The sequence below is a fragment of the Solanum verrucosum genome, unplaced genomic scaffold, assembly GCF_900185275.1.
Source record: "Solanum verrucosum unplaced genomic scaffold, falcon-dt-bn FXZP01000177.1, whole genome shotgun sequence".
NCBI classification, from domain to species: Eukaryota; Viridiplantae; Streptophyta; class Magnoliopsida; order Solanales; family Solanaceae; genus Solanum; species Solanum verrucosum.
In genome coordinates, this window is record NW_026020401.1 from 1,309,359 (window position 1) to 1,329,626 (window position 20,268).

Here is a 20,268-nt window from a genome sequence, read left to right on the forward strand (position 1 = left end):
ACGATTTTCTCTCAAAAATTAGTAGGGTTTAGTTGTTTATGTTCATTTCTACTTCAAATCTTGAATTTAGGGTTTGCAATCTGCTCTAATTTCTTATTTAGGTCTCTAATTTGAATTTTGAATTTTCTCGAAATTCATCAAAAATGGCAAATGAAAACTTGAATAAGCTTTGTATGGATGAATCAAACCCAAAATTAGTTGATAACTACGAAATCAAGTTCAAAATACACAGCAAAATCCTTCAATCATCAACAAAAATGGGGACCCGGCGCGTGCAATCACGTGGACTATCTGTTTGGTTTATGTGTTGAGGTCAGTGTTTAAGTGTGTAGAAAATAGAGAAATATGAAGTTTAGGCAGTAATAGGACATCCGTGAAGTTGGAGTGTGTAGTTGGGATTTCGGGTATAGGTTGAAGGGGTTTTAGACCATTTTCTCTTATTTATATGATGTTTCAAGAAAATATTAAAATCCAGTTGTTAGAAGCTTGGTATGTAATCTATTAAAATAAAATAACCCCCTCTTTTCAGATTATTCTCTCAAATTTATAGATCATATATTTTTCATTTTACAATGACCTTTTAAAAAAACACTTAGACATAATCCTTTTCCATTTAAAAAAAAAAAAACTCACAATAAAAATAAATAAATAAATGCCATGAAAAAAAATTGTTTGTTACGTCTGACCATTCCTTATCTCTTTATAATTTTTCATTGCCTTTTTTTAAATTGCAAATAGTAAATCAAAGAAAAGAACTAAAAAGAAAATAAGCAAAACAAAGAAAGAAAAAAAAAACTTGTCCAAAAAAAGGTGTCATGTCACCTAATTTATGTGAATTTATGCTTAGTCTATACATAGATTTAAAAAAATGCTCATAATATTATTTATTGAATAATAAATTGAGCAACTTTCACATATAGCAAACACAAAATTTATATTTGTATGCTATAGCAAAGTTTGCATAATTGCGCTCCATAACAAACATAAATATGTATATTTCACTATACATATACAAAAGAAAGCAGTTGTATAATCTGCTTTGATATACATATACAAAAAGATCAATTGTATAAAGTGAGAGAGGCGAGTGAGCGAGTGAGATCTGGGAGAGTGGCAAGCGAGATCTGAGAGAGGGGAGAGAGGGAAACGAAAATATATGTATATATACAATTTTCACGCATTTTATACATTTGCGTTTTTGTATAAAGTGAGAGAGGTGAGTGAGAGAACGAGATCTGGAGAGTGGCGAGCGAGATCTGGGAGAGGGAAACGAAAATATATGTATATATACAATTTTCTCTCGCTTTATACAAACACAAACGTATTTTATACAATTTGCGTTTTTTGTATAAAGTGAGAGAGGCGAGTGAGAGAGCGAGATCTAGGAGAGTGGCTAGCGAGATCTGGGAGAGGGGAGAGAGGGAAACGAAAATATATGTATATATACAATTTTCTCTCGCTTTATACAAACACAAACGCACTTTATACACTTGCGTTTGTATAAAAAACGAGAGAGGCGAGGGAGAGAACGAGAGTGGCGAGCGAGATTCACTAGGAGAGAGGTGAAATAACAACAGTTTGCTATGAGGTACAATTAAATCAAACTATATTTATAGCATTTAATTTGAGTTAATAGTTTGTATTATATACAATTTTCCCTAATAAATTATCATTAAATCATTAAATTAATGACAATGATTTTGGACTTTCTAAATTAAAAAAGATATGAATGATTAAGAGAAAGTAATTAAGAAATACTCAGGTAAAATATTAAAAAAATTAAAACAAAACAAAAAAAAAAAAAAAAAAAAAAGATATCATATACCTATAGTCTTCAAGAATAATCACACTTTTCAAAACTTTTGCCTCTTTGTTGGCTATAATGTCGCACATAGCTGCTAATTATAATAATAACGAAATTCATAAAAGAAGTTAATAAAGAGTGTTTATTTAATTGTTGTCAATATTTAAAGGTGAAAATAAGACAAAAGGCTGAAAATTTAGCAAAGTAAAAATAAGATACAAATGCTAACTTAAGATAGATGTCACACACAAAAAAGAGAGAGATGTTATATTTTATATATATATAAAATTAACTTTAAAAAAAAAATTAAAAATAAGGAATAATAAAACAGAAAAATATTGTAAAGAAAAATAAAAGGCTAAAGGAATTATAATCATATTTAAATCACTTTCAGTGTTCACACATGAAAATTAATGTCAAAATTATTTAGACTTCAAGCTTAACAAGGTTGGGTGAGAAGTTATTAAGTTGATTATCCATCATCAATCATCATCAGTGTCCACACATCCATATTGTTATGCTGAGTTTGAATGAGTTTGAATTTTATGGGTTCTGACTAATAGAATAATATAATTTTAAGTGTTAATAATTGGAATATTCTTTAATAAAAATATATTGTTTAAGCAAAAATTACGAATATTAATAGCTCGGTTTCTACTTCTATCGTTGGGCATTAATGTATCGATGCCCAATGAAGAGTGTGAGAGATTGATAGTGATAGATCTAAGTAGAGTTAGATCGAAGAAGATAGATAATTAAATATGATATGATATATTTTATGGTCACCGCGGACATGATTCTAAATAGAAAAGCATGAAGCTCTAAAATCATTAGGATAAAAGGTTAATATATAGATTTAACCCATTTTCGTATATAAAAGGTTTGAACACAAGTTATCTTGTGACATTTGCTTACTATAAATTATGTAGTAGGAATTGTTAAATATAATCTCATTAGCTTAAAAGAAATTGCATCTTTGCAAAGTATATACATTGATTAATTAGTGAAAGTTCGATTAAAAGTAATTATACAAAAGTTAACAAGTTTGAAATTTGGATTAAAAAGTTGATAAATGGCATAATAGGGAAAAATAGGTATTTTCTTTATTAAAAAAACAAATTTTGAGGAAATTAATGTGGGATTCAACATCATGAGAAAAAAAGTTTAATAAATGGAAGGAGGGCATTTTTAAGCGTATATTAAATGTATTTTTTATCCAATAAATGAAGGGGAGAAGTAAATTTTATTCAATAGATAAAAAAGAAATAACAAATTTAATTCAACATATAAAAAAAGACATTCTAAAATTATTTTTAGCACGTTAAAGAATCTGACCTTTTTTTTTGCTCTTATAAAACTACAGCATGAAACCACTAAAATTTGCCCACTATTTAGACTTAAAACAGTGTCTAGGTTAGTTTGTGAACACACCAAAGGCTGCACTAATTAAATATGCAAACTTTCCACTTTAATTCAACATTAGGAGGGGTGGCTTACCTCTTAGAAATTCCGAAAATTACACTTATTAATCTTAGAGATCATGGTCTTGAACTTTTGACTTCAATGTATCCTATAAACAAATCTACAAGGTTTAAAAAATAGTTATTACGTAGTTAAAGTCATTCAATTTTAGAATTAAAAGTTGAAAATTGACTCCGAAAAATAGATTGAAAACCTCTCTTTTTGGCTCTCCTTCAACTGAGCACTTTCTACTTCAACCACCAATATGCCATACTATCCATAAAAATTGACAAAAAGATAGAATGAAATGAAATGGAATCATTTTTTAAAAGTGTTACATAAATAATCTAGGAATATAAAAATATTAGCTACTATTTTTTTTATCTCGACAAATATTCAACATATTAAGTGATCAAGAGACATTTAATTAAATCAATCTAAGAGTGTTTTCCTCACCACCTTTATTTTAGGGGAGTTTCTCTTTAAAGATGGGAAAGAGTGTAACTCATTTCAAATATTCATAACTATGATAAAAGGAAGAAATCAATAAAACATGTGAATTCAATATATCCATTAAACAGAACAAAGATTAATAATAATTAACATTAAAAGAGAAAAACGTAAAATATGTAAAAAAAAGTAATTTGTTGAGTCGTTGGATATAAATATATTTTCATTTAAGTATTGATTGAAATTATAACACCTCAAAAAAAACGTATAAGGAAGGGTTTAAGAACGGTGGAAGAGTCCACGGTCAGTGAACCCATCTTTAAACTCAAGCCTTGTACCACGGTTAGCGAACCCATCCTTAAATATAGTGAAACACACTTCTTCTCTTTTAATTGTTACGGTATTCACTGTTATTTTTTTTACACTAATGGGATGATAGTGACGCCGATGAAGGTTAGGTTATTTTTTGTTGATTCAAGATTTTCTATTTTTTTAATGGTATTTTAACTTTCTTAAGGAATTGCATCCCTCCCTGAATGGGCTCTTTCCTTCCTTATAATTTTGAAGGTGGAGAAATCCTTGTAAAGAACTGTGGAAAGGAATCTGTTGTTATCAGTCCTTTGTGGTTGCTATGTAATACACTAATCCTAAACCCTAAGAATCATTAAATCTTAAAAAAATTCTAAACCCTAAAAGCCTTAAGCCTTAAGAAACCTTAAATTCTGAAAAACTTTTTAAAAACCTAAATCTAAAAGACCTTAAAAATTTCTTAAAAACCCTAAAAAGCTCTTTAAAAAATGTAAACCTAAATAAACACTAAAAAATCCTAAACCTTAAATCCTAAATACCCTTAAACTGAACCTAAATCCTAAGAAATTCTTAAAGAGTTCCTAAATTCTCCAATTAAGTTAGGGTTTTTCCTCTATGTCATGGTTCTTTTAAATGTTGATTTATTTGATTGATTTATGAACTGTTATGCATGAATTGATATAATATCATGATTTTAAGGTGAATCCCCATGAACACATGCTTAACTTATGTTTTCTAGATATTGATGATTGAAAGTGGGTCTTAAACTATGAAAGGTGAATTATGGAATTATGCATGTTCTTAGGGCAGTTCAAAACCGAACCGAAACCGATAATCCGAACCGAAAAAAATTTATTGATTTATATTGGTTTAGCGGTTTTGATTTTTTTTTGTTATCAGGTTATCGGTTTTTAACGGTTACCAGATGGTAAATTAAATACTTATATTTATACCATTTTGTACATAAAGTCATTGACTTAGAGTTTGATTTTCTACTTTTATTTCGGGTTGTCTCAAACACTTGGTTATTTTACAGACTATAATGTAGAATTGTTTGTTTTTGAGCAAGATGTAACTTGTGAACTCATGTGCATGGTTCATTTGGTTTTTCACCTTGTTTCTAAGTGATTTTCAATGTTTTTTTTATATCAAATCTTAACGGTTAGACCAATAACCGATAAGTTAATATTTTAATGGTTCTATAACGATTTAGCATCTCTACACACCGATAACCAATAAGTCAAATCGATAAACTTTAAAACCGAATCGAACTGATCGATACACAACCCGGCATAATTCTTATGGAATTGATGAGATATGAAGTAGATTGTTTTGAGAGTAAAAGCATATATGTTGTTGTTGTGGTTAATTGTTGTGAAAGGATTGCTCACATAACTAACTCATGCATGAATGTGAAAGGTTTTCTCAAATTAAGGATTCTAAGGTTGAAAGGTCTTCTCACCTAAAATGAATCAAAGATAAGGAGCTATTCTAATCAAACCTAGCTTGGATTGGTTATTTCATTGTACCTTTCCATGGATGACGACATATGACTTAGCTTGGATTGGTCAGATGACGTGCCCTTCCATGGATAATAAAGACAAGTTAAGAAAATGACTATTCCGTGGAATTTACGCTTAGCACCGAGAGCAGGGGCGGACCTACAGTGGTTCAAGTGGGTTCATATGAACCCACTTCGATGAAAAATAACACTGTATATATATGTATATTTAATCAGTTTTTAAAATTTTATATGTATATATTAAATTTTGAACTCACTAACACAAGTCTGAAGCTCAGCCGAGTGGTTTAGGGGGTTCAATTTTCCCAGCCAACCCGGGATCGAATCCCCATTGCCACATTTTAGTTTTAATTCATTTTTTTGATATATAAAACGTTCACACAGTTTTGTCCTCTATGTAGGTGTAATTTTTGTCCTTTTAATTACTTAGAAACTATAAAAAGTAGAACAACCTTTTACTTTTACAATTAAAAGTCCAATAGTCAACAACTTTTGTCCTTTTTGTTTTTAATTTTTTTTTTTAAACAAGTCAACTAAAAAGGCACTAATCCCTATTATTTTCAATTCTAAAAACCCTTTTGTCTTCTTCTTTGTTGAATGTTTTTCGCTCTTGATTCTAGTCTTTATATATACATATATGATTACTGTGGTTATTTTTTATTTCTTCAACTAAAAAATCCCTTATCATTCTAAAATCAACAAAAAATTACAAATAATATTAGGTATATTTTTATATATTTGATTCTGAAATTAAGGTTATAATTATTTTGTTTAATATTTTTTTTATTTGTTAAATGTTGAATGAAGAGAAATCATTCATAATATTCTTTTATTTTCTTAGTTTATATTGAAGCCTAGTTTTTCGTCCATCCTGTTATTTACTGTCTCATTCATAAGTCAATGTAAATTTTTTTTCAAATGTATTAACATTGTTTAGTGTATCAGATATGTATGTTGTTAGCCTCATAAAAATTACAAATAATATTAGGTATATTTTTATATCTTGAACCCACTTCATGAAAATCCTGGGTCCGCCACTGACCGAGAGGATATTGAGATGGGAGCTCTCTCGTTAGTAGAGGCCGAGTTTCTAGAAGCAATCTTTTTATCCCATACATATGTGCCCCCATAGGATGATTGTCTTAAATAGACATTAGCTAGTGGATCCACATAAGCTAAAAGTTCATGGTCTTAATTACTTTGGCAAGTAGGACACTCCTTTTTGGTGTGGGGTAGACACCGGATTCCTTGTTGATAGCAGATCACATGGTCTTATATGTCGATTAAAGGTAAATCTCCCACAATAATGAACTAAGGTTACTTCAAAATGTATCTCACATGTGACTTAAGATGACATCTATTTGCATTGACCATGTTTTGTGACTTATCACTTATGTCCTCTAGTTCTTTTACATTCATGGTTCACGTGCTTACAAAATTTCTTTCTTTTACCATGAACTTCACTATATACCCAAAAAGTTATTGAAAATAAATTTGATCTTTCTTTAATTAAACTTGTTTTAACTTTAGTATATTTATTCGTTAGAAAACTGTATACAAAAATATTAGTGAAGTTCTTTATTGCATTAACGGAATCTCACTTTTGTATATTAAAATTAATTTTCCATTTTCATCATTGTACATTAAATTTGATCTAACTTTAGTTTATTCATCAAAAATCTTATGAAAATAATAGTAAAATTTTGCTTCGCGTAAAAACAATTTTTGTAAGATAAAATAAAGTTCTCCTGGAAAAAAAAAAAGTAGTCGATATTATTATGACAAATGAAGAAATAATAAAACATATATAATATTATCATGCTCTGCAATTGCTATAGAAAATAAAGGCTCCAAATTAAATTGTAAAAATCATTTTAACCATATTAATAAAGTAGATAACCAAAAGGTACATTTACGTAACACATGATTTGTATCAATACTGTTTCAAATTTCATACTTATAACCTTTTGAAATTTGATTGAATCGTCCAAACGAATGAACAAAATTATATGGTAGAAGAATGAATCATAAATATAAGTATACATGAATTTCGTAGGCTTCTTACCGGAATTTAACTTTAGATCGTAAGATTCCGTTAAACCGCCCCTGCTCAACATGTAAAAAAAACAATTATTTCACATGAGGGGGGTTAACAGATTTACAAAATCACAGATGAGTTCATAAATCAAGAACAGTTGCCTTTAATTTGTTACAAGAGTAAGGATAAGAAACCTCAATCTTTACAGGTAAACTATGATACACTTGTATTTCTCTCCTCAATTCTCTTTCTTTATGTGGGAATTATGCTGAATACCTAACAAGCAGAGCCTATCATTTTCACTTCTTGTAAAACAAGCCCAACAGTGTTATCAACAACAAATAACAAAATCCATTCAAAAACCTTCATGTGTTCCATCGCTCTCAACCAGATTGTTTCTTCAGCTGTGCTTTAAACTCTCGACAAACTTAGCTCTGAGTTAACCCTTGCTTTCCTTTCTTTCGTTACATGGTGACTCCATTTCCCTTTCACATTGTCGCCGATTTCACCTGCTGACATTGAGTTGGGGTAGCTCAGCTGAAGCATTTATAAGATATCATAAGCATGGTCCATTCAGTAGTCAGTACTACAAAAGTTTGAAACAAAATCTTCCATCGAGACAAGCCTTTGCATAGCAGGTGTAAGGTGCAAGGTATGAAGCAACCAAAGATATCTCAGATCATCCCACAAACTACAGCTACACATGCAATGAAACATGCCAAAAATGGCACAAATGCATTATACAGAAATATTCTACAGCACATATGACAACCAACATGATGGATTTCGGTTCAATTCTAGCGATGGCATTCTTCCAATTTTGATGTTAAAAAAAAGGAACTTGGACCTAACTCAACCCCAAAAGTTCACTCGTGAAATGAGGATTGTCTCAAACCATATAAGAAGACAACAATCCATTCTCTCGGTCAATGTGGGATACATAACACCTTCCCCTCCCAGCACTCCCAGGCCTAGACATCTAGAGCATGGACAACAATAACATGAGGAGCCAACACCGGATAAACCAACAATTTGGATGGGTCTCAACCCGATACTATGTTAAGAAGATGGAACTGGGCCTCACTGCTCATAAGGTGAGGCTTGCCTAAATCTATATGAAGATGCAAAAGCTCATTTCCCCAACTAATGTTGGACACTAAACAGTTGATATCACAGATTGCATGCTTTCTTCACTCTCCTCAGCATCCCCCTTCCCCAAGCACCAACAGAGCAAAAGTAAAACCTGTGCCATACAGATTATGCATCCATACAATTGAAGTTAGTACTAACTTCTTCATCCCATTACATTTTCAACACTACTCACTTTTCTGGTTTCATTTCAGATATAATTTGAAAAAGGGTAGGCATGTCAATGCCAGGTATCAGAAAGCTGGCATTGGTAATTTTGAGCATTACTTAGCAGACACTTCTCCAAAGCATAATTTATTAAACTGAGACAGGATGCTGCCAGCCTCTTTGTAACTATTATTTTCACTCTAATACTATCTATAATAACCAGATGATAGTGAATACAGAAAGCTAATGAAACACTGGAGAAAAAAATCCTAATGGAGGTAGAGATATTATTTACTTCCAACTCAAAATAAGTGGGATACCGGATATCATAGGCAAGATACAGAGAGATGGACAGACCAAAAAAAATTAACATTGTACAGGAGTAAATGACTTACCTACCTACTTCTAACTCTGCATGCCATAGGAAGCCAAGTATAGGGAAACTCAAGGAGCTACACCAAAATAGGGTGATTGAAAACATAAACAGGAGGCACTAGCTTGTATCATGATCTGGCCTAGACATAATATAGCTGTGGTTTTTCTTCAGGATCTCTGCTTCTCTAGCTATCTGGATGTCTGAAGGGCGGAAACTTTGGTTTATAACTTTGACAATAAAGCGAGGAAGCAAAGCCAAAACTATAATAAGCAAAATTGAGAGCCAGTAAGTAGGAGATTTTGCCAATTGAAAGATTGTACTGCAAGAAGACAAAAGAAATAAGTTAGTACCATGCCATAAACCTCAATAACTTTAAAAATGGTTAGACCCAATATTATTGGACTTCACAAGGAAATACTAACTTATAATTGGGGAAGACAGGTATTAAGTCCAGCACCACCAAGCAGCCATATGTGATAACAATTGACCCCCATATTGCCATATGAGTAAATATTAACCACCTCTGTACGTCCATTGCCAAGTGCATGTTTACAAGGATCACAACAGCGATTGTCCATAAGCTACCCATACTCCATATGTCAATATCACTCTGATCATAGATGAACAATGGTACATAAAAGAGTACAAGACTCTGCCACACTGTATCAAGCATTGTGACCCAGAAGAGTTTCATGTTGTAACTCTCCTGTCTATAGCCAGCAGCATAGAGTTTTGGATACTTCAGTAGTGTCTTATGACTTAAGTCCTTGTCCAGAATACCAACAACTAAAGTAGGTATGGAAGTATAGATGAGAGAATAAAACACACTACTCCAATCTGTCAGCGCAGATGTTGTAGAAAAGGCTGCATACATTATGTACCTAAATAATACCAAGTACAGGAATATAGTCAGATGGCAAATGCATTATTACTCAAGTGTTGCATCATCAAACACGATAATTTGACAACAATTAAAATAAGAGGAGACTCTAATGCATGAAACAATTGCGAAACTGATAAATCAAACTCAGGTAGTCAGCATGTAGAAAATAAATATTAAGAATGCATCCTCAGCATAGCAAAAATATGTTGAAGGCACAACGTACAAAGGGAAGAACTCACTCCCTCTATCCCAATTTGCAGAGTTCCTTTCATTGATAAAATTTATAGATGATGCTAAAGTACAGGATTACACAGAGATGAGTAGGTAAATCTCTTTTACTTCATTTCAGTCAAACTAAACATAAGGGAAGGATAATGCTTCACCTAAAGAAGAACTAGTCAGTCTCCCCTCCCCCATCCTTTAACCAAGCATAGTTTATGAATCAGTTTAATTTCCACTCAAATGCAAATCAAAGCCAAAGCTACCAGCATGAACACACGCACACACAACTCACATCAACCATCTGGAGATTAGACCCAATGTTTTTGAGAAAGAGTGTCAATAAAGAAGCAAATAATAGATATGCTTTCTACTCTCCTTACACATAAACTGCAAACTCAGCTTAAAAATTTCCTTTGCTCTTAGGTCAGGAGACACTACTGTCAGAGAAAAGACTCTTTTCTTGGATTTCTTGGCATTAATGTCGCATTGTACAGTGGTTCAGGCCAGCCGTTTTAAGCATCAAGATATGGATGAAAATTTGGCAACTCCATAACCACTTTCCACAGTGCTATACTGAACATCAATAATCTTCTTATCCTAGTTCCTCTAATTTACAGGACTAAAATCTTATTTCGATCTACTCATGATACTTTCCTCCCCCCTCTTTGCTTTTTCATAAGAAACCCAGGCTGAGATGGTTTGGGCATGTGAAGAGGAGATGCACAAATGCCCCGGTGAGGAGGTGTGAGAGGCTGGCTATGGAGGGTATGAAGAGAGGTAGAGGTAGGCCAAAGAAGTATTGGGGAGAGTGATTAGACAGGACATGGCACACTTGCAGCTTACCAAGGACAATGACCCTCGATAAGAGGATGAGATCAAGGATCAGGTTAGAAGATTAGTAGGTAGTCGAGCATTGTTCCCTTATCAGTATTATTACTATTACTCACATACTATCTTGTTCTTCGACCTTATTGTTACTTGTTTAATTTGCTTATGGTATTATGTGCCGTTGCTACAGTTCTCTTCTCATTATGTTCAGCATGACTGCTTCACTGTTGTATCACCTTTTTCATACGTGATTTTCTTCATGCTTTACTTGAGCCGAGGGTCTATCCGAAACAGTCTCTCGACCTTCACAAGGATGCGTACACAACACCCTCCATAGACCCCACACTAGTGAGATTACAATGGGTATGTTGTTGTAATTTCCCCCCTCAGATATTGTCTCTTTCATTAAATCGACCTTTCCTTGAACCAGCCAATTACTGACTGCCAGAGATCTTTACCTTAAAAGTTTTTTCCCGAGCAGTCCCAAGTATGTTATCAGTAAAGTTGTCATTCACATCCACAAATCCGCACAACAATATGAATATTTTGCAGCTACACCACTGGTACCACCACTGATTTAATGTATAGTTTCCTCTTTTCTTTTCAATGGGAAGAGGACGCATTGTTGCCCAGATACCATACAAAAGAATGCAGGCCAGAAGGAAAAAGAATAGTACCAGAAAAGCATGAAAACGAAAACAGCATTTCTGTAGAAGTTGTAAAGAACCAAATAACCAACTCGTTGGTAATTCCAATGTCCATGCACAAGGAGCAATCTTTTCAGAAACCGAAACTGTCCCATAGCAAAATCTGATGCCATCACTGCTTGCCGCCCTTCTTGACCACATAATCCAACACCAACATCCGCCATTTGGATCATTGAAACGTCATTAGCCCCTGAGCAAGTTTTTTAAATTAGGTGCAAAGAAATGAAGAAAATCATCCCATGAAATGCATCTCAAAAAGCAGTAATGCAACGTACATGAAAAACCTTAAAACATGACTCCAAAAAATAACTTCAAAACTTTATGCACAAATCATAGAATTGCATTCTTCCAACAACCAACCAAGGTTCTGACATAAGTTTTCCCTTGTACAGACAAGGCATCGGATGTAGCTAACTCACCATCACCTATGGCTAGTGTCATATCATCTGTGCGGCTCTTTATTAGGTCAACAATTCCAGCCTTCTGCAAGGGAGCAACACGACAGCAAATCACAGCCCTACATGAGGTTGCAAGGTCGAATAGCTGTGGAAGGATTGCAATCATACATTAGGACACAAGCTACACAAAAAGAAGAAAAAAAGAGGCAATGTATACCGCAACATGTATATTATCACAATAAAGCCTTAGAAGGGAGATATGGTTCATACCTCGGTCTCGAGATCTTTCTCTAAGATGTATACCAGACTATTCCCATCAATTATGAGTGCCAAAGGTCCATCAGAAACTCCTTCCTCTCCTGCATGCGGCTCTGGCAAATTACTTGACTGCATACTAGAAGAAGCTTCGAGATAACCATTTTCTGCATCCCTCTGGCATGTTGAGATTTGATTACAACTTGCAGAGTTTATACCATATTTGATTTTAGCATCAAACAATAACCTCTTGCATTCATTTTCTGAAGTGCCATTAATGATGATCCGCTGCATGTCTGAGGTCAAGAGTTTGCAAGACATACCAATTGAAATTGCGGTTTCTTGCTTATCTCCAGTAAGAACCCAAACCTTCATTCCTGCTTGACGCAGAGACTCAATAGCTTCTGGTACGCCCTCTTGTAGTTTGTCCTCAATTGCACTGGCCCCTAGTAGAGTTAAGTTGCATTCTATAAGAGATGCTGTTTGTCGCAATTTTGCTGATCTGTCAGTCAAAGATGTGCTAGCTTCCTCATACATGAATTGCCACTCCTCCAGTTCTTCTCCCGTAAGATCCCTTGCAGCAACAACCAGGGTCCGCAAACCTTCAGATGAGTACTCATTCAAATGGCTAAGAGTGACATTTTGTATGTCGTGGTGGCTTTTGTGGTCTTTCCTTAAAATGCTAAACATCGTAGTATCAGCCCCTTTGACCAAAACTTTTACAGCACCACTTGGGAATCTGATAACCACAGACATTCTTTTGCGTACACTGTCAAACTCATGCAGTCCCAAGACATCCAACCTGCGGCAGCAGGCCAATAAATCAATCCACAATTCTGAAGGACGGAGAACAGACTATTGCATGAAAAAGATTTATTTACAACTAAATAAAACAAAGTAAACAAGAAGAAAAAAAGTGGAATTTAAGGAGAGAAGAAACTATGCTTTGGAAACACTCCAATGTCATAGATAGAGTACATCACACCTACTAGACTAATCCACAATATTTAGTTAAGTTCTAAAAGTGTCCATGTGCAGCTAACACCAAATTAAAGATTTTGAGTGAGAGCAACTACCTTAGTTTCTCACCATTGACATCGATCACAATATGACCAGATGTCCGCTCACAAAGTGTATATCCATATGCAGAAGCAGCAGCAACTAGTGCTTGTTCGTCAGGAGATTCACCTTGATACTCAATGGTGCCAACAGTGTCATCCACTTCATCCAAAGATGAACTATGGGTAAGAATAGGAATCACGGTATTACATGCTGCCAATGTCATAAAGAACTCATGTGCAGCAATCCTCTCTTCCCCAGCTAGCTCAATATGTAACAATTCCATAAGTTCAGAATCAGTTGGAATTTCTGAGTTAAGCCTCAATTTTCTTCGACTTGAAGGCACAGCTGTTGGTTCTGCGCAAAAGATTACAAAAGATATTGTCCAGTCTGCAGCACAAGCATAGCTAGAAAAAAGAGAAATCTCAAAAGGGAACATCACATAATGTATAGTTTTCACTTCAATTTCATTTAATCTGCAAGGATATGCATGCGCACAATTACCTATTATACAGGGCATATCATTGAATTTAATAGTAGCAATAAGTAAATAAATAAGCATTTTTTTATAAATTATAAAGTAAATAAACCGCATTAAAATGTGGGCAAAAAAACGCCAGTATACAAGAGGTATAACAAAAAAGTTGAAAACCTACCCAAAAAAACATGGTTTTATGCAAAAGACACCCAATCTTCTATTCAACAAGGAACCTCATGGTTGCACCAAAAAGAAATAAGGGATAAGAGGCTACTCCTCATCACTACACCTTCAAAAGCTCTCCTATTTCTCTCTTTCCAAACACAACACACATAAATGAAAGTGGGGCAACACTCCAACCTTGTGTCTTCTCTTTCTTTTCCCAACACAGTGACACACCAACTAAACATTACACACTTTACCGTGTCTAGCATCACCTAAGAGAGTCCAAACCATCCCAGAATTGTCCATCATAACCTCGAAGCAACCCGACAATGTAGAAGGAGGTGGTCTACATCTTCGCCAGACACCTTACACATAAAACTCCAACCAACACAAGTACCTTCCACTTCCTCAGGTTCTCGACCGGCAAAATGACCACTTAAAGTCACACCCTTGGGAGCTAGATGTAAGAAAGATAGATAACATTTTTGTCTCTGTTTTTTTAATCAGTCGTTTCATTTTATTTTTTTATTTTTCATGCAAAATTAGAACTTATAGTCAGGATGGTTGGGTCTTTTATTTTTAAAAAGATCAGTCACTGCACAATATCATCTCTACGTACAGTACACAAGTCAACTAACTGGAGCCTTTGGGTCCAATACTTGTATGAGACATACACAAGATTTGAATAACTTGTACAATTGCATTTGAAAATGAGCTCATTCCCTAATATCTATTGAACTCAAATATAAGGAAAGGAAGGAACCGCAACAAGCAAGGCTCAAACTGACTGCAACAGATACAGATATTAATGTTGGCAGATTGGAAGTTTTGAGGACCTGTTACTATTTAGTAAAGAGCATCTACTTTGTACACTCCATAATGCGAGGTCATAATCAAGAAATATAATAAGCAGCTGAACTTGAAAAAGAAATGTCCATACAAACTCTTACTTGAGAAAAGACAGCACCATCAAGGAATGAATCATTAGCCATTTGGCAATTTCTCATGCGGTGAAATCAATGATTAACTAACATCAACAATAATAAAAAAGAGACTGCATTATGGATTCCTATTTCTTTCTTCTAGTTATTAAAAACTCTCCATTTTTTTATATTAAAGTCTTAAACAATCACTTGTTCCTTCCTCGGCACTTTTTTTGTTGCATTTGTTACTTCGATTTCTTTTCACAATGCATAATAGGTACAACACTTATAGTTATCTACTTCTTTAGTTGCATTTGTTACTTCGATTTCTTTTCACAATGCATAATGGGTAAAACACTTCTAGTTATCTACATCATTGACAGTACATAGTTTGAGATAATGCTAATGATATAGTAATACAGGTTAAAAGATTTAAATTATGTTTGAAAAGTATATTGTGTATGATAACCATACCTCCAAAATCCAAGTCTAATGGTGCACCTGCAGCAGAAAGGGCACTCCCATAATTTTTTCCCCACACACTTGCTCTTTTAAATTCCATCTTATTTTCAGTAAGTGTTCCTGTTTTATCTGAAAAAATATAACGTATCTGACCCAAATCCTCATTGATATTCAAGGATCTGCACTGAAACCTTGAATTACTGTTATCGTCATACATGTGCCTGTCTCCAATCATAAAATACGACTGTCCCAAGCGAACCAACTCCATTGTGATGTAAAGAGATATGGGTATCATTATCTGGAAAACTATGACGGAACTCAAAAAAGAGAAAAATGTTTCCATAGGAATCCCATAATATCTATACCGTTTACCAGGATGTGTTCCTTTTTCAGAGTAAACTTTCCGGTAATAAGGCAGGGTATCAAGCTGCTTCTCATGTTCTTTCAGCCATACACACATCCCGGATGCTACTGCCAAGCACATGACGAAAAGAAAAACAGACAACCAAAGTGTTTCCCGATTCATGTAGGTCTCCAGCCTGCTTCTTTTGGAAGGAGATGCCGCACTGTTTAGCATAGCCTTGGTCTCTTGACCAGCATAAACTGCCACTCCCATTGCCCATTCTGTGTTCTTCAGCTGGCAACCACGTAAGATAATATTTGATTGGCTGAGTGGAAACTTATGCCTGTTTAACTCCATGTTGGCTGTGAACTCATAGATATTCCTGTTAGGCTGTTCACATCTGATAACTCCCGAAAGTGTCTCCACTTCACTCACTAATGAAGTTGTTTCTTGCCTAGCATACCTTGTCTTCAAGTTTGATTCACCATCTAGATTCATTGTCTGGATATAAGCAATCCCACTAGGATCACTTGTTCCTAACAACACCATATCACAAGGAATTGTCTCATCAGCAAGGATTTTCACAACCTCACCAACCCTAATATTCTTCCATCTTTTTAACTCAAACTTGCCGAATTGAAGTACTAGAGCCTCCCGATTATTCTCATTCCTATCTGACCTGTGTCTTCGCCAATCCTCATAACCATCTTTTATAGCTGTCACAGAAAGCACAAAAAGAAGAGGAAATAGAGATACAGTTCTCCCAAAAACTGCAAGAGGTGGAAGCTGATTCAGAGCAGCAATTGCTAAAAAATATAAATAAGCAACCCGGTGGAACTGAATGAAGAGATTTTTAGGCAAGAAATTTATTATTGTATATTTGCTAGTACGGATCTCATTTCCAGTGAACTCAAATTGATCATTGGTCTTTTTTGGATCATTAACATGAATCAACCTAGCGTTACTTCCGTGTAACAAGTCATTCTCCAGCTGCATACTTTTTTGAAGATGCCTCTGGGATTTGTTTAGCTTATCCTGGCCACGGGATGAAGCCCTCGACTCATCAAGATGTCTTTGGGATGACGTCCGAGTGGACGCTGCTCCAGATGAAGTCACCCTAGAAGAATCACTGGATATTTCAAAGGTCGTTTGCTCAAGCGGATGGTCTGCAGTACCACCCCATGATACAAGGCGTTTCCTCTCCCGTGAAGGGGGGTATTTTGATGAAAATGACTGTAGTTCAGCTGTCCCATTTCCGCTCACAAGTGAAGAAGAATGTAACCTAGAATTATTTACACCTGATGTATCTTCTAGTGGTTGATTACCTCTGTCCACCTCCTTCAAGTCACATAATTTGGTCCCTGGTGACTCATCCAAATCAGCAGAAGCTGATGCATTCTGGGGGAGACATCCCAACGAGCAGATCCCCAATGATGAGTTATTATGGTGAGGTCTTGGTGCAGAAGAAGGCTCAGATGATGACAGCAATGGCTTGCCGGAAGTCATAAATACTCCTCCAATGAAATCGCATTGGAAAGTATCAAACTAAAACCCCAAGATTATCTCAAATCCCTAAAGTATCCACAAAAATTAACTTCCCAAACCTTATTTCTAACCCCTGCTAGCTGAAAATCTTCAACTTGCGTTTTATTCCAGTATCAAACACGTGGAGTGCGAACATAGGAAAGGCACAAAATATAAACAAACCCTTATTTACCTTGAATTTACCATTAAAATGCTCAAGCAATCTACAACCAAAATACAATCACCAAAAAGGCGCTGTACTCAATCTTCGCGCCAATAGGTGACAAAATCTCTTGCTTAATCCTCAAAACTCCTGTAATACTCTTGTAATAATGCAAATTCCAAAGAACCCCACCAAAAAAAGACGATTTTTTTCCTGTAATTCAACTTCAACCGATCAAAACTCAGAAATTGACAGAAAAAGAAAGGAGCAAATCCACATAAAAGTTAACGCATCCACTAACTATCGAAAACCCACCCGCCAAATGACGAAACATAAACAATAATTCAACTAGATCTCAAAAAAGGCACAAAATTGAAAAAATAAAAACCAAATCCCCCTTAACTAAAACGCAAATTTCGCAACAATGCAATCAAATAGTGAAGATAACAGATCTAATTAACCCAAATAAAAAAATAAAACACAGATCTACGAATTACAATGAAAACACCCGATCCCGATCAGCTTAATTAACCGAAATGAAAAACAAAACAAAACGGAAATAAACAATTACCTGTTTTTCGTAGTAAAGGCAATTCAGAAGATTGAAAAAACTTTGTTGCTTATGGAGAATTTAGATGGAGACGGAGATCGACCGGAGAGAGAGAAGAGGAGAGAGAAAGGAGAGAGAAAGGAGAGAGATTGGTGGAGCAGAAATATTGGCTTTATTTGGGTGTTCTTAACTCGTCGGTCTCTGCCTCCCCCTCTTTTGCCCCCGGTGAACACTTTTTTTTTTTTAATTTTGCTTTATCTGTTTCACACCTTTTCTTATTAACTTCCAAGACCTTCTCTTTCTTTCTTTCTTTTTTTTTTAAAAAAATTATTGGAAGTTATTATTACTATTTCTCCAAATAAATTTTATTTTTCACAGCTAGATTACTGCATGATAAAATGAAACTTATTTTCCGGAAAATATTTTGAATTGAAAAGGTCATTTTTTAAGGATAACACCCCAACTTTTCGAAACTCTAACTTAACTCATACCTTCGTGACAAGATGAAGAGTGATATATAAATTAATAATGATGTGGTATGTCATAATTTAAGTATTCAAGGATTGTATCTCATATTTTGAAGTTAAGCAAGTTGTGAAATAAAAGTTGGCGAAAGTTTCTTTTAAAGTTTTTCTGAATTTGGGTCAAATATCATGGTGACTTTCTCTCAAACTGTAATGGCATATGGGGATCATAACCTATCAAATCGAAGGTCTACGAGTTTAATTTTCAAAGCATTAAACTGTTTATTCAAAAAAAATTAGAATAGAGAGATATTTGCATTTTTGCAAGATGACGCAAGCAGGCATGTGAGGTGGGCCAAGGTCGGTGGGAACTTGCCAAGGTCGGTGGAAACTTTTATTTAATCAGCCACCTTCATTTATTCTTCATTTTCACGTTCCAGCAGCCCAAAATACCGAGAAAATCTCCCCAGATCTATAAATTACTCTTTAGGTCTTAGTGATTTCATCTTGCAAGGTTCAGAAAAGTTGTTCTACATCGAGAGCTCGTCATATTTGCATAGTATTTCCTATCAATTTCATGGTATATATGCAGGGGTGTTGTGGCAGCTAGGTACCATGATATCCAGTGTTCTAGATACTACTACAAGGATGTATAGCAAGTTAAGATCGTTCTTTTATCGGTTTATAGCTACTTTAGACCTACATGAGTGGTATTTCATTTGGTGAAAATTCGTATCTTTTGTCGAATTATTGTAGCACCATATCTTCTTGCACATTGATTTAGCTTCTACCATATTATAGTATTACATGGGTGCGGGAAAGGTTATTAATTAACTGCTTATAATCATCAAAAGGTATGTTAAGGCTATTCCCTTCGTTCGGCATATTTTCTTAATGCTTAGAAGCAATACAATAGGGTTGTTATCGTTGGTGAACGTGTAGACATAATTGTGAGTGATTGGTTGATTGAGTGGTTGTAATCCTTTCTTTTGGGACTCACAATCTATTAATAATGGTCCTATGTCGGGCACGACTTGGAGACTACTCGTATAGGTTGCTTATAACTAAATTGCTCGCCTTTAGCCTATTTAATTATTTTTTATTGCCCTTGAGGATATTGTTGCTGAGCAATGAACTGCCTACAGGGCTATATTGTTTCCTAAGAGGGATATGTTGTTGCCTAAGACACAACATAGTCGATCTTACCACTACTCTGTAGAAATTGCCTTTAAGTTTTTATGACACATTTTATCATATAGGACTCCAGAAGCGAGCCTCTATTTCATCCACCGTACAATAATATGATATGTGAGATCATCGTTTATCTCCTCATTACTTTGGATAATAGACTCAAGATAATTGAATCCTTTATTTTGGATGGCCTGGGTATGAAGCCTTGCTTCCAAGTTAGCCTCGTGTATTATGTAGAACTTGCACTTAAGTATTAGGGTTATATTAATGCCAAAGAGGGCTATATTTTGCTTACGAGGCTATTTGATGTCAAAGAAGTCTATGTGTTGCTTATAAGGCTATATTGATGTCTAAGAGGGATATGAACTGCCTACGGGGCTATATTATTGCCTAAGAG

General features: G+C 34.6%; 1 protein-coding gene across 2 annotated transcripts; it reads right to left on the reverse strand.

Annotated features, from left to right (window-relative positions):
* Positions 1-7,741: 7,741 nt before the first annotated feature.
* Positions 7,742-17,642, reverse strand: LOC125840021 (phospholipid-transporting ATPase 1-like). 2 transcript variants are annotated; one of them, XM_049519001.1, is made up of 8 exons: positions 15,649-17,642; positions 13,626-13,965; positions 12,565-13,351; positions 12,316-12,439; positions 11,867-12,086; positions 9,679-10,137; positions 9,280-9,575; positions 7,742-8,121 (listed from the first exon to the last, which is right to left on the reverse strand). In XM_049519001.1, exons 1-7 carry the CDS (start codon positions 17,483-17,485, stop codon positions 9,374-9,376), a joined length of 3,969 nt encoding a protein of 1,322 aa, XP_049374958.1. In that variant the 5' UTR covers positions 17,486-17,642; the 3' UTR covers positions 7,742-8,121; positions 9,280-9,373. The 2 variants fall into 2 exon arrangements, with proteins under 2 accessions (XP_049374958.1, XP_049374957.1); XM_049519000.1 differs by having other exon boundaries at positions 9,276-9,575; positions 15,649-17,641.
* Between the last annotated feature and the right edge of the window lie 2,626 nt (positions 17,643-20,268).